The sequence below is a fragment of the Heterodontus francisci genome, chromosome 9 (assembly GCF_036365525.1).
Source record: "Heterodontus francisci isolate sHetFra1 chromosome 9, sHetFra1.hap1, whole genome shotgun sequence".
NCBI classification, from domain to species: domain Eukaryota; kingdom Metazoa; phylum Chordata; class Chondrichthyes; order Heterodontiformes; family Heterodontidae; genus Heterodontus; species Heterodontus francisci.
The window spans coordinates 34,793,800-34,808,538 of record NC_090379.1 but is presented as its reverse complement, the minus strand read 5'-3'; the positions used below and the strand labels follow the sequence as shown (position 1 = coordinate 34,808,538).

At 38.6% G+C, this 14,739-nt stretch overlaps 1 protein-coding gene across 2 annotated transcripts in view; it reads left to right on the top strand.

The window, feature by feature from the left end:
• rhoj (ras homolog family member J) overlaps positions 1–9,217 on the top strand; it is a 39,934-nt gene extending 30,717 nt beyond the window's left edge. For both annotated transcript variants that reach the window (XM_068038773.1, XM_068038774.1), the window contains exons 3-5: positions 6,102–6,266; positions 6,662–6,757; positions 8,293–9,217. In XM_068038773.1, the coding sequence (XP_067894874.1) occupies positions 6,102–6,266; positions 6,662–6,757; positions 8,293–8,439 (408 nt within the window). In that variant the 3' untranslated portion in view covers positions 8,440–9,217. The remainder of the gene's footprint in view (positions 1–6,101; positions 6,267–6,661; positions 6,758–8,292) is intronic.
• The last annotated feature ends 5,522 nt before the right edge of the window (positions 9,218–14,739 follow it).

Sequence of the window (14,739 nt, the reverse complement as noted above, 5' to 3'; positions counted from 1 at the left end):
TTTCTTCCTATCTATCCTATCTGTGCCACTCATAATTTTGTATACCTCAATCAGGTCCCCCCTCAGCCTTCTCTGCTCTAAGGAAAATAACTCTAGCCTATCCAGTTTCTCTTCATAGCTGAAATGCTCCAACCCAGGCAACATCCTGGTTAAACTCCTCTGCACCCTCTCCAGTGCAATCACATTCTTCCTATAGTGTGGTGCCCAGAGTTGTACACAGTACTCCAGCTGTGGCCTAACTTGCGTTTTATATAGCTCCATCATAACCTCACTGCTCTTATGTTCTATGCGTCGGCTAATAAAGGCAAGTATTCCATATGTCTTCCTAACCACCTTAACTACCTATGCTGCTGCCTTCAGTGATCTATGGACAAGTACGCCGAGATCCCTCTGACCTTCTGTACTTCCTAGGGTCCTACCATCCATTGTATATTCCCTTGCTTTGTTAGTCTTCCCAAAATGCATCACCTCACAATTCTCAGGTTTAAATTCCATTTGCCACTACTTTGCCCATTTTACCAGCCCTCTATATCGTCCTTAATCTAAGGCTTTCCTCCTCACTATTTACAACACCACCAATTTTCATGTCATCTGCGAACTTACTGATCATACCTCCTATATTCACGTCTAAATCATTAATATACAGTACAAACAGCAAGGGTCCCAGGACCGATCCCTGTGGTACACCACTGGTCACAGGCTTCCAATCGTAAGTACAAACCTCGACCATCACCCTCCTGCCACTAAGCCAATTTAATAGAGAAAAAGGACTAGAGGGTTGGTTTTTAAGAGGAAATGGGTGAGTGGTTGCACCTACCTCCCATTCCTCTTGCAGTGGGAAGCCTAAGCTATTTAGAAGCCCCAACTTCATTTCCTTCCACCGGCGAGCTATGGGCACAAAGTGCATGGGCACTGCAACATGTCCTTTTTGGACAAGCAGAAAATCAATTGTCTCCCACAGTGAGTTGGTTGACAGTTGGAAGCTGGGGTGGGGTAGGGTAGGTGGGAAAGGAGCCTTGGAGGGGCCAGAAGCAGCCTGGACTTTTTTGGTGGGGGGAGTCCAGGAGGTGCATGCTTCCTCTTCCATGGTTGTTAGTTGCTACAGATCGATTCAATGATGCTGCATTCTGTGAGTTGCTGAGTTTGTGAATGTCACTGTGGCCTGTGGTGCTTAAACTTATTTGTGAATGGTGCAGAAACAGCAAAAGGATTATGTGTAACTAAAATGTGTTCTGGTAGTGTGCTGAAATGCTTGCATATGAGTGTGTAAGGGAAAGAATAGGAAGGAAAGGATGACATTAAGTTGAATTTCAGGGAGGTGCTCCAGCTCCACCTTAGCCCACTTCCTGTAAGTTTTTGTGCCTGACATATTCAGCATGGCAATGACTATAGTCCGAAATGAGAACCTTGCTCTGATCTGTACCCACCTGTTTAGTCCTGTAAGCATAGAAATAATGCTGAGATGTGCACATAAATGGGAGACAACTAATTGGCCACAATGCATCTGAGTTTATGGTGTAAGTAAATGAACATGAGCCATGCAGGTTTGTAATGTGGTAGCTTGCTTTGTGAGATCTCCATTTCACTAGTCATGCAACAACAGTTGTAGTTTGAAGAGGCGGTAATACCATGCCCTGCTGCACCATGGTGTGTCTGAGGTGAGAACTTTTCCTGACAGCTTAGCGTGCAACCTTAGTCATTGTGTAACTGGATGAGAGGGTACTGTTAGTGACCTACATACTTTGGCAATCTACTTTCTATAGTGCAATGCTGTTTAGCCTTATCTTGACATACCTCCTGAGGCAACTTTTTTTCTCATTTACCAACATGTCTCCTAGATATTAGAGACTGCATTAACTCTGGCCACCTCATGCCAAGCAGCCTTTTTAGAATTTTGGTGGGGAGGGTTTCTCTGGATGCCTAAGAGAGTAACCCTAGTATGCTACCTTTATTTCAAGACTCTGAAAGTGAAATTGATCTATGCCTTTTTCCCAGCTAATTTTCTTGTTCTTCTGAACATTATGAGCATCCGTTTAAATAGCAGCTGCAGTTAGCACTATCTCTCCCGACCTCTGCCTATTGAATGAGTTCACAAACTCTGACAATAATTTGCCCTGTATGCCTCATCATGCAACCTAGTGATATCATGCAAGATCAGTCTGACATGAATTCAATAAGTGCTGCAATTGCTTTTCCAAGTGCCAAGAAGCGAAGCATTAGATTGGAGATTTACCACTTGCATTAATCTAGCATCTTTAATGTAGTAAAGGTACCAAGGTGCTTCTCAGGATTACAATCAGACAAAAATTAGCATTGCGCCAAAGGCAGAGCCATTATGACAAGTATTCAAATACAGATGTAGATGTCAAAGGAGGAAAGAGAAGTGGAGAGGGAAAGAGATTTAGTGCAATGACTGGAAACTATGTCTTTTAGTTCTGACAGTCTCACAGTACCTCAAGTGCTGTTATTAATCTGGAGATGCATGAGTTTGTCCCTGGTTAACTCTCTGAGGTTCTATCCCAAGTGGCAGCTCAGTTTCATGGCTACATATGCCTTTTTTGTTACATAGAATCCATTTTAAACTATTCTCACAGAACATATCACATTTGGTTGTTTAGTGTTTCAGCTCCATTGCAGTAACAAAGTCAATATGCTCAACGTGAAAAAATACTTCAAAATGCCCTGAATTAATCTGTTGGTTTTAAATAGTAAAAGAAACCTGTTTTTTTACAATAATGTACATTGCATGCCAATATGAAGTGATAGGTAGTGATAGATCTTATCAGTTCTCTAGGGATGGGCAGGGTGGGGGGGGGGGGGGGGCGGCGGCGGGCCCATGAAATAGCGAGGGAAGCTGGGGAGGGAGTGGAGTGCCCGTCACCTTCCTGACTCCATTCAATTTTGTAAGGGGCAGAGAAGGCTGAGGGCAGCCTTCCCACTCAGAGGCCAGTTGAGGCCCTTAACTGGAACTAATGTAGGTCAGTGATCAGAGGGGTGATGGGTGGATAGAATTTGGTGTGAGTTTTGTTACGGGCAGTTTTGGATGAGCTCAAGTTTTTATGAAGGGTGGAAGATGGGAGGCCTTCTAGGAGAGCACTGGAATACTTAAGTCTGGAGGTAACAAAAGCATGAGAGTTTCAGTCGCAGATGAGCTGAGGGAGGGGCAGAGATGGATGTTAGCATGGAACTCAAAGGAGGCAGTCTTTGTGATGGAGAGAATATGAGGTCAGAAGCTCATCTCTGGGTTAAACAGGATGGCAAGGTTGAGAACATTCTGTTTCAACCTGCAAGTGCCGAGGGAAGGGGATGGGAATCAGTGGCGAGGGAATGGAGTTTGTGGCAGGAACCGAAGGCGATGGCTTTGATCTTCCTGTTGATTAATTTAAAGAAATTTCAGCTGATCCAGGACTGGTCTGACAACAGAGGTAGTGGAGGGGTTTAGAAGTTAAATGAATTCACAAAGTTTTTAAGAAAATGACTTTGTAAACTATGTAGGAGAATGTATACTCATAAATATACAATGACTTCATAAAATAGCAATTTAAATGTATTCTTAATTCTACAATGGGTTCCTAAAATCTGCGAATTAGTTCAAAATATGTTGATGTACTTTCTTGAACGCACAATAATTTTTTTAAAACTTGGGAATTTCATACCTTCAGTTGGAAAATTTGCTGCCCTCCCAATCTCAGTCTGCCTTGATTCTGTTCTGTTTGTGATGCTGCACTTCTGCCTCTTTGTAAATTTTGTATTTTAATTTGACATTAAGCACCATTGCTTCAGCAATACTTGGATTAATTTTTAAAATTTAACTCCTTCATGTTACTTTTATCACCATCCACATCAATAAATTATTTGCATCTTGTTATGTTTAAAAAAAAATCTATCAAATGCCACATTAAACCATTAACCATGGATAAGGAAAGCCCATTCATTAATAATTCATTAATATATTTTTGGCAATAAACAGCATTTTATCCAGTTGCACATGATCTCAGTCACTCATATATTGTATACTTCTGGTGGTACCTTGTGTGATTTTATTGTGCTGCAATATTTGGCTGACTTTTCAATTGAAATGAAATTTCATAGAGTCATAACAGCACAGAAGGAGGCCATTCAGCTGTAAAGCAATCCAATCAGTCCCATTCCCCAGCTCTATCCCCGTAGCCCTGTAAGTTTATTTCTTTTTGAAAGCGTTCACTATCTGCGCTATGGTAGCTTATTCTACTCGTCAGATTTTATGCTGATAAAGTTGGGCGAATTGACGTTTTTTGGGTAGTAAGTTGATTTTATAATCATCGGAACTCTTGGCAATGGTATTAAATTAACATTTAATAAACTTTTGGAACTCCTTTTATTAGACTTCCTTTTAATCCTACTCAATCACTCAGACGGTTTAAAAGCTGTGAGTGAGATTTTATTTCTGTATCCATAGGTTTGCGATTGTTTCATGCAGAATTAAATTGGGACAACGCTACAACAGCTTTATAATCTGGAAAACTTTGTCAAACCGTTCAATTCTACAGCAAACAATTCCCCTTCCTCTTGTTCAGTCTGTCATCAGGCTAGCCAGTAGATGGAGTACTATCAATATTGGAGCATTACTCTTTCTAAGGCCTTAATTGACATGGTCACGCTTGGCTGTAATATGGGTGTGCCTCCTGTTGATTAATTTTAGGACTCTAGTTCTTAATAGACCATCTCAGGCAAAAGGCTTGTGGGAAGCTACCTTTTGAAGAAAAAAATGAAGATCAAATTATTCATTAAATGTCAAGTTCTAAAACAATTGTATTATTACAATGCAGAATTCCAGTTTATTTAGCTTTTTAAAGGATTTGAAATTGTATAAACATTGTTATGACCAGGTCAGAAATATGTCTAGGGGTCTTTTGCTGTCTTTACCTGGTCTTGTTGTAGCAGGGTTTTATTTTTAAACACACAGTATCTTGAGCTCCCACTTTTGTGATTCTTTGTTCACAGCTTTCCAATTATAAGTAAAAGAAACCAATTCACACAGGTTTGTTGAGGTTTAAAGAAGAAAGATGAAATTCTATTTAAACTTAAACTCGAATACAGTTAACACCTACGGATATATGACACGCCCACGCTAGCATGCACACGCGATACACACATACAAATAGGGACAGAAAAGAGGAGAGGAAAATATACTAGAGAGGGGTTTGAGACAATTTCAGAAGAGTTTCTTGTTTACTGTGCTTCGAGCTCACTTGATTGTAGATAGTCTTGCTGTTGGTCGGAGCCCAGTGTTCTTAATTCTTGTTCACGTAGGAGACTTTTCTCTCTTTGAGGTTCACGTGTTTTCACAAGATTCAGTTCCGTGGGAAAAAGATAGAGGCAGGCAGGACTGGAGAGGTTCTGTTCCAACTGGGAGCACATGGCTTTCTGAGTTCAAATCCTCTGTTGAAAGTTCAAATTCAAAAACTCCAAGTCAGTCAGTCATGTGACCAAAACTGGTCTGACCACTTCTGTGTATTGGGGAAGCAATGACTGGGTCCCCATCGTTCCAACACTGTCAGTTACTATGCAAACTTCTTTCCAGTCAGGGGCTTGCAATTTTAAGTTTCAATGTTCATGGGGCAAAATCGTGTGTGCCTCAGTCTTGGCAGGTGGGGGTTTGCCTGACAACATCCATTGACTGACATAAATTAGTGTGATGAATAATATTAGTCTTATGACTGGTGCAATATTTTGTTTGCAATGTACTTTGTGAATGTTCTGAGAAATGGGAAAATAAAGATAAATTATCCAAGTGCAATAGCAGTAGTTCATTTAATGGATACTTTCATTGCAACTTGAACAGCCATAAAAAAATGTTTATCTGCAATACAATAGTGTCTAGTTAATAGACCGATTTAAGATAGAATGTGTTCACTGCAGCAGATTGTTGTCCATTTAAACCAATTGCACATTAACACTGGAGGTAGTAAATCTAGCCATATGTGAAAGTGATTTGTTAAATTGTTGTTTTGGTATTCCAAAGTTTTGCAGGAGTACAAGCAAAATTAATCTCTGAATAAGGCAGAATAGATTTGGGTTAATGGTTTTTAATGCTTTCTCCTCCCCTTAATTTATTACAGGAGGACTACAATCAACTGAGACCTTTCTCCTATCCAAACACTGATGTGTTTTTGATCTGCTTCTCTGTGGTAAATCCTGCATCTTACCACAATGTGCAAGAGGAATGGGTGCCTGAGCTGAAAGCATGTATGCCGCATGTGCCTTATGTACTGATTGGAACTCAGGTATGATACCACATTACAACTGAGCAGGAATGGATGTTTCTCTTATTCTAACCTAGCTTCTTTGAAAAATATAGGCTTTCCATTGAAACCCTGTTTCTCTATGGCTGATTTCCATTAAGGGAGATAATCAGAAAATTTAAAATAGGTAACTGATATAGTGCAAATGAAATATGATCACCTTTGTAGCAGTACTTGAAGGCAGATTATAAAAAGAATTTTCATAGATTGCCAACTGTACAACTACGCTGGGTATGTACTCCGTCCTAGCATATGTCGTTAAGAGTTCTTCTGTGGAAATTAGCATTCATAAGTATGTTAGTAAATAGCAAGGTAATTTAACTCTGGTAAAGTTATTGTACCTAAAAAGTGAATGTGAAAATCTAATATATTTTCAGATTGATCTCAGAGATGATCCCAAAACACTGGCCCGATTAATTCATATGAAGGAAAAACCCATTGCATATGAACAAGGTGTGAAGTTGGCTAAAGAGGTAATTTTAGTTTTGTGGAGATTTTTGCATTAAACTATTATACATGAGCTCTGAATGTTTTTGCAATTAGGCACTTCTCATCCAATACAATAGATCAGCAATAATGTATTATATACTTGTACCAGTAAACTGCATGGAAACTGCTGCCAGTTATTTATAAAAATCATACAGCACAGAAGGAGACCATTCAACCTATTTTACTTGTACAGGCTCTTTGAAAGAGTTACCCAATTAGTCCTACTCCCTTGCTGTTTCTCTTTAGGCCTGCATATCTTTCCTTTACAAGTATCTATCCAATTTCCTTTTGTAAGTTACTATTGAATCTGCTCCCACCAATTATTTACAAATCTCTTGTTGCCAAATTTTGTGGTTACCTAAGTTTCTAGTTTGATACCAGTAAATGCAGAGTGCAAATTGCAGCTCACAGGACCCTAGTTGCATTGTTATGTTGACATATGTGCACAGAAGTCTGCTCTTCACTCATCGCAGAAAGCAGGCAAGAGTGTATCCACTTTCTTAAACATTTAAAGAAGATTCTGCATTAAGTTCATAAATTGTCAGGTTTTAACCGATCCTCCGAGCACTTTTTAATCTTAGCTTGATGGTTATTCTCCACGTGCCGTCCAACCTAAGCAATATAAGGCTGCTTCCATGAGCGACTATCTGCAATAAAATTTGGAACTTCATAATTTGTGGCAGATATTTTCTTTCCAAACAGTTACCTTTCAACCTAAACCAACGTTTACTATTGAAATTATTAAACCGAGGTTTAAAAGAAAGCTGAAGTCTCAAAACCCAGAACTTTGGACATCACTGCCTCATTTGTGTATTCCAGGTGTGCTGTTGATTTTGCTGGTATCGTCAGCAGGAAAATTTAATATTCAGGAGAAAAGTGGAAAACAAGACAGCAAAAATGGAATCCCATATCAAAGCATGTAGCCAGTGTTTAGAAGCAATAGGCAATTTACCAAAATTGTATGTTGAGATTGGGCTTGGATAAAAATTCATTTGATTGGTGATAGCAATGTTTAATTTGGGGTTTTTTTGCTCAAGAAAAATATATTTGGTAGTAATCAATATTTAAAAGTACTTCAGCATGCATAGAACTGCTGCTCTTTGAAATTAAAATGTTAATCCAATGTCAATCTGTATAAAAATATTTTGATTCCCTGCAAGGCCAAAAAACCATGTTCTGCCAACTACAATATCACAGTATACATTCAGGTAAACTGGTGAATATGGTAAGCCACAATGAAGCACTGTAACCTGGCCAGTTTGAGCATGTCTTTTTTTTTTCTTGTGTCGTTTTGGGGAAACTGAAGATTCTTGTTCACTATTTACATTTGAAATGTTACAGTATCTGATCCTCTTTCCGTGACTCCTGGTTTGCACTATAACATTGCTGTATGGCACTACTGTTTGGTTAAACCATACGATATTTGTTTAATATGGTGAAAGATCTGTTGCATGTCTAATTAGATTTGTAACTGAAAACAAAAAAAATGTCATTGTAATTTATTTTCTCATTCTTTCAGATTGGAGCACAGTGTTACCTGGAATGCTCCGCACTCACACAAAAAGGCTTGAAAACTGTGTTTGATGAAGCAATTTTGACAGTTTTCCACCCCAAAAAGAGGAAAAGAGGTTGTGCAAAATGTCGCGTGTGTTGTGCAATTATATGATGCAGTGCAAGAGGACAAAGGAAGATTGTTACAAGAAAGCAAGTTCTGGTTGACTGATGAGAGTGAAGCTGATTGTAAAAACAGTAAGCTTTTTACTGAAAATATTTGGAAAAGGAAAGCATTTCTTTCCTGGTTCCTTAATATGATGAAGAGATGGAGAACAGGTCTAATAAGGAACCAGCTGCAGTAGTGGATTAACTTAAACTACCAAACCTCACGGAAGTCATATTAGTTTACTGCTAACTGCTGTTCATTTTTCAGATTGCCAGGTGTGCATCTTTTCTCAAGCCTGGCTGGAAAGCACTGAGCCATTGTTAAAAATGACTGTTGCTTTGGCAAGGATGTGACTGGGAAGTCTGAGGAACAAATGAGCCAAAGGTGCTAGACAGAACTTATTGAAGCACTGCAGTGGAACCCTGTTACCTTTGGCTAAGTTTTCTCGTGGCCTTATGCAGCTAATTATAAGCTCAAATAATGCAGTTTGAAGACCTCAGTAGTATTTGTTCATACAGTACTGCCTTCCTGAAGCTGGATGGACATTAATGCAACTTACAATAGGCATCCAGACATTTGTAGCCATGTAAGGATTAGTGAATAACTTCTTATTGTATAAGCCATTATTTCAGAAGCACAGTGATAACAATATGGTATGATTAACAAACTAGCATTATAAAATAACACCAGCACTACATTTAGAATTCAAAGCATAAGATTTGAAATGGGATTGCAATATCCTAGGTTTCCTAACTCCATGACAACTTAGCTGACCAGCTTCATTCTCCATGGAACAAGACTTGGGGGGTGGGGGAGGTGGGGGGGGGGGGGGGGAAAGCTCCAAGCAGCCCAAGCAACTTTGTTTTTTTGTTGTTTTCTTACAGCACCTGATGCTTTGCTTTGTGGCCTGTTAATGACTCTTTTAACCTATTGATTAATCACCCATTGATAGCAATGGTGTGCTTTACTCCATTTTAGGAATATCTTCCTCTGTTTAAAGTTCAAATAGCATGTTAGGTGAAACCAAAGTTCATTTAAATGAGTTTTAAAAAAAAAGAGCAAGTCTGCTTGGTAATTGAGTTGGAAGCATCGTGCATTGAAGTATTGATGCATGGCATCATTAATAGAATGATTACAACACAGAAGAAAGCCATACAGCCTTTCATGTCTGTGCAGTTCTCTGCAAGAGCAACTCACCTAGTCCCATTCCCTGGCCTTTTTCCCATAGCCCTGCAAATATTTTCTCTTCAGATAATTGTCCAGTTCTCTTTTGGAGGCCCCAATTGAATCTGCCACCACCACACTCTCAGGCAGAGCATTCCAGATCCTAACCACTCGCTGTGCAAAAAAGTTTTCCCTTATGCCGCCTCTCGTTCTTTTGCCAATCACCTTAAATCGGTGTATTCTGGTTCTTAATTCTTTGGCCAATGGGAACAGTTTCTCCCTTTCAACTGTGTCCAGGCCCCTCATGATTTTTAACACCTTTATCAACTCACTTCTTAATCTTCTCTTCTCTAAGGAGAACAGCCCCAAGCTTCTCCAATCTAACCACTGAAGTATTATCATTGGGTGATGGAATGCTGCCTTGATTCTTTTATTCCACTGTGGAGGTGCTGAGCAGAAAGCAGATGCATCTCCACAGGCAGGAGAGGAAATTTGAAATGCTTGCTAACATTTCGCTCTTGTGTAACTTTTAAAAGGCAGTTCAGAATGGCATTAGCAGAGGCCTGCGATCAAGTCACTGCTTTCCGATTCAATTGCAGTTAATATGTAGTACAGTTAAGCCAGTAGATAGAAATGAGGAGGAAAGAAAATGATTTAAGCAGCAAGAAACTTAATTCTTTTTCAGCAGTGGCATGCATTTGAAGAGTCAGTAGTAAATTAACTTTCTTCAGATCTTGTGCTCTTCCTGCACCTGACCTACTGCAATCCTAAGCAGACCATTAGTTGATAAGAGCATGGTCTGGTGACCAATTTCTCTGAGTATACTCCTCTCATGAGGAAATATCTAATGTATGTTTTGTTCACATTATTCACACCAAATTTTGTTTGTTGGTTCCAAAAACTCAATTGAAATTTTAAAGCACAATGTTCAACATATGGATGCAAGCTGCCTTGGATTACATTCTTCAGGCCAAATATAATAACTGAAGTTTGTTTTAGTCAAGACCAGTGCAATGGAACAGGAAGTAAACTGCATTGATGTAATAATGAATATTGAGCTACATTTCAGCGGCACTAGAGAAATCTAGTAGGGATATTTTCATTATGTACCTCAGGTTAATTATTAATTCATGTGCTACTGTAGTACCAAAATAAATCCCCTCAATTGATAAAGCATATTGGCCCAGAATTTGATGGAGTTTGGCATCTTGCGGCATGCCCTATTGGTTGGACTTTTTCCCTTGCCCTTCAGCTCACGTTTTTTGCCCTGTAAGGTGCTGGAACTGCAAGTCAGTAATGACACGGCAAGGACAAAGGGGCATCTGGGACTTTGATAAACAATGGGACCTACAGCCTAACTCCTTAACCAGTGAGATTTAGGTTTTGGGAAAGAAACTGCGCAACAAGAGGGTGAATTAGAATCAAAGAAGGTACAGAAAGAGGAATAGAGAGAGAGAGAGATTTGGATTATGAGAGAGAGAAAAAGAGACAAAGTAAAGTAAGAAAAAAATTACAATTTTATTATCAATGGTGCTACTGATCCAGTGGCTTTTGGCGACTTGCAATTCACGTGATATTTCTCTTCCTCGCCACAGGTTGCTAGATGATTTATTATATTAATAATGGCAAGCGCCACTTAACTGACATTTATTTGGGTGGCAAATTCTGGGCCGTTAATAAATACCAGGTAAAAATATGGCTAGTCTGTATAATTAACATTATGTTTAAGTTATGAAAATACTTAGTATTTATAAATACTTACAAGTTAGATAGATTTATCACTTGAAATCAGAATTGTGCTGACAACAGTATTATTGTGTGTACAGTACATCTGATGCAGTAGTGCTCCATTTTAACTTTAGTTGTGAAGAATAATTTCAAGAACACCTAAGTTTTCCAAAACAGCAACACTGGTCCAGTCAGTAGATTTCAATATTCAGATCATCCTGGTTTCATTTGCTAGATTAAGGCTTTCCAAATACTTCTACTTGCACTGTCAATTCTGCTGTTATGCCATAAAAACAAGAAATGCTGGAAATACTCAGCAGGTCTGGCAGCATCTGTGGAGAGAGAAGCAGAGTTAAGGTTTCAGGTCAGTGACCCTGCTGTTATGCCAATTGGACTTTAATCTTCAATATTTCCTAAATGTTTGGAAGCATAATTTTGACATTTTACAAAGCCATTTTCATGAATGCTAGCTTAGTGTAATGTTTATTAACACAGATCTTGTGCAGTTTTCTTTGTTATACTCTCAAATACATAGATTTGTGACTGTTCATTTGATACAGTTGCCTAATTACATCAATTCACATCACCCTAACCAGATATTTACATTAATGATAACTGAAGTAAATAAATATGTCCAGAATAATTAGTTACATTACAGTCAGTCACCTCTTGCTCTTGTTAATTCTTTTATTAGTAAGAGCTTGCTAGGGAAAGTTAATGTTCTACATGCACTTCTTACACTTTGCAAGTGGCCACTATTAACTAGCTGACAAAGGGATGCACACCAAACCTCCTTAAGAATGCTATATTCAGGAGTTAGTTTTCTTAATTGTAACAATAAGTGATGTGAATTTGGGAAGACCATAGAGTAGGTTTGCTTCCCTTCGTAAAAAGGTAGCCAAGCAACCAAAAATCTCCCTGAACTAATGCAAATGAAAAGTTTTATTTTTTTCATTACTTAATTCATAAATGAATATAAACTAAACAAGATCATTAAGCCTGTTTTGAAAGCAAGTGTATGAACTCTGGAAGTATACAATATCTTAAAGGCAGATTTTGAAGGCAAAAGTTTAGCTCAAAAAATGAAGACAATCTAAAGGAATATCTGAGTAAACTAAAGCCACCAGATCATGGTTAATAGATTATTGAAGATAGCAATGGTGGGGGTGGGGGTGATGGGCTGGGGTGGAATCAGGATATAGTTTAAATAAGCAATACATTTTAATTTTATTTCTAGACGAGCTAGCCACAAAACACCACATGGAAAGATATACTTGAAACAGTGCCAGTATGCAAGACAATCTAAATGCAGCAGATACACACAAACTGTAAATTAACTATGAGCTCAGATTTCTAAACTGAACAATGCATGAAGTTTGAATATTCAGAAATATTATACAGTAGCACTCTAACTGTCCATCTTGGAATCTATGGCTTGTGGCTTTGCTGCAGTCCTGTATTGTTGCATTTCAGTGCTCTGCCAACCTCAAGGTCAAACAAACAGGAAACTTATGTTTTCAATTGAAACTGGTTAATATATATCTTTATGCAACAGGGGTTCTGCCCTAACCAGCCAATTATATTTCTACCAGATCTAACCACTTGAGTATTTGTTACTAATTTTTATTTAGCAGATTTTGTTTTTCAAGAGACAATCCAGATGTAAGCTATTTTAATTATTGTATTCATGTTAATACCAATAGCCAGGACAACACACCTTACAGTAGGAATCCAACTTTTATTTCATGCATGGAAGGACCATCAGAACTTGTAAGTTACAAGGATTTTGTTCTGACAAATGAAATATATATAGAGAGAGAGAGACCAACAAAAGAGACCAGTAATATCTAGTTGAATGAAACAATCCATGCTTGCTGGTCTATGAAGTTCACACAGAGGTAATCATTGAGAGCAGCAATAAAAAAACTTTATTAAATTAGAACTTAACAAAGACAATTTATTGTATTGACTTAATTAAGTAAAATATGCATTGTAATTATTTCTCCGGAACCATTGGACAGTCAATCTTAAATGATTAGCTGGTGGACTGAACTTGGGGTGGGGGGGGGGGGTGCGGGGGAGGGGGGCGCGAGAGGGGGGCTGGTGTGGGGGAGAAAAAACAAATCCCAAAATAAAATGGCAACCTAAAATAACATTGTAATAGATACAATGCCATGAGTAACTTACTTTAAGTTCTTCTTCTTCGGTAAAGAGGAATAATTCTCATTTTTAATGCAATTGAAAGAAACTGTAATCTTGTATGCTCTGACTTTACTTGCTTTACCTTTTATGCATAGCCATCGGCAATCTTTCACTTTAAAAAATACTCTGCAGTTGATGTTTACAGGAAGAATTCCCTTCGGCTGTTAGTTCTCTGGAAACACATCAGGAGTTAAGTGAGACATGCATTTATACATGCTTGGAAGCATTGTACTATAATTTATTTTCCTTTCAAATCCACTCCACACCATTGCAGTTGTTTGGCTAAAATGTTTTGACTAAAGTGTTAAACCTTATTCGGGAAGTTGGAATGAGTACTGAACATTAATTTTGGAAATACAATCAAAATAAAATGTCACAATTTAAGCTTAATTCGCATTTAAGGAAACATGCACTTGCCCCTCAAGAAAATTAGTTAACAAAATGTGTCAACAATTGTGTCTGTTTTTACTTGACTACTACAAGGTAAATAGCCCTTAGAAATGGAAATGAAATGAAATGAATGGTTATGGTGGTTTTAAGTGAAGGGTATTGGTAGTTTTAAGCTTGCAATGGACACAGGACAGCATTGCGTTAAAATGGAAGTGGCAGTTATGGTATCCATGAAAGTGGATGGACTCATCAATTTTCCCAGCTGCCAACTAAAGGTATCAGGATTTGGCATTCTGCTCAGTCCCTGGCTCAGTTTCTTCCCTCAATTTTTTTCTATAACCAAAACTGCTATCTTCCACCTCTAACATTAATGCCTCCACCCCTGCTTTTCTTCTGCGGTTCATGCTTTTACCACCTCCAATCCCTTTCTAGCTGGATGTACCACTTTCACCCTCCACAAACATCAACTCAAAGTGCTGCAACCTGGGTCCTTCCCAACAATTAAGTCCCGTGATTCCAGCAAGACAATCCTCTCTACGTTTCAAATATAAACACAAGAAATGCTGGAATCACTCAGCAGGTCTGGCAGCATCTGTGGAAACAGAAGCAGAGTTAACGTTTCGGGTCAGTGACCCTTCATCGGACCCTCTCTACGTTTCACTAGCTTGCTGTGCATTGGTGGGTCAATTTCAAAATGTTCATCCTTGTTTCCAAATCTCTCCATGTCCTTTTTATCCTCCTGTTCCCTGTACCCATAAATGCACCCTTTGCTTCTCTTACATGGAACTTCTCCCTATCTCCTCTCCACCATGGATAACTGCT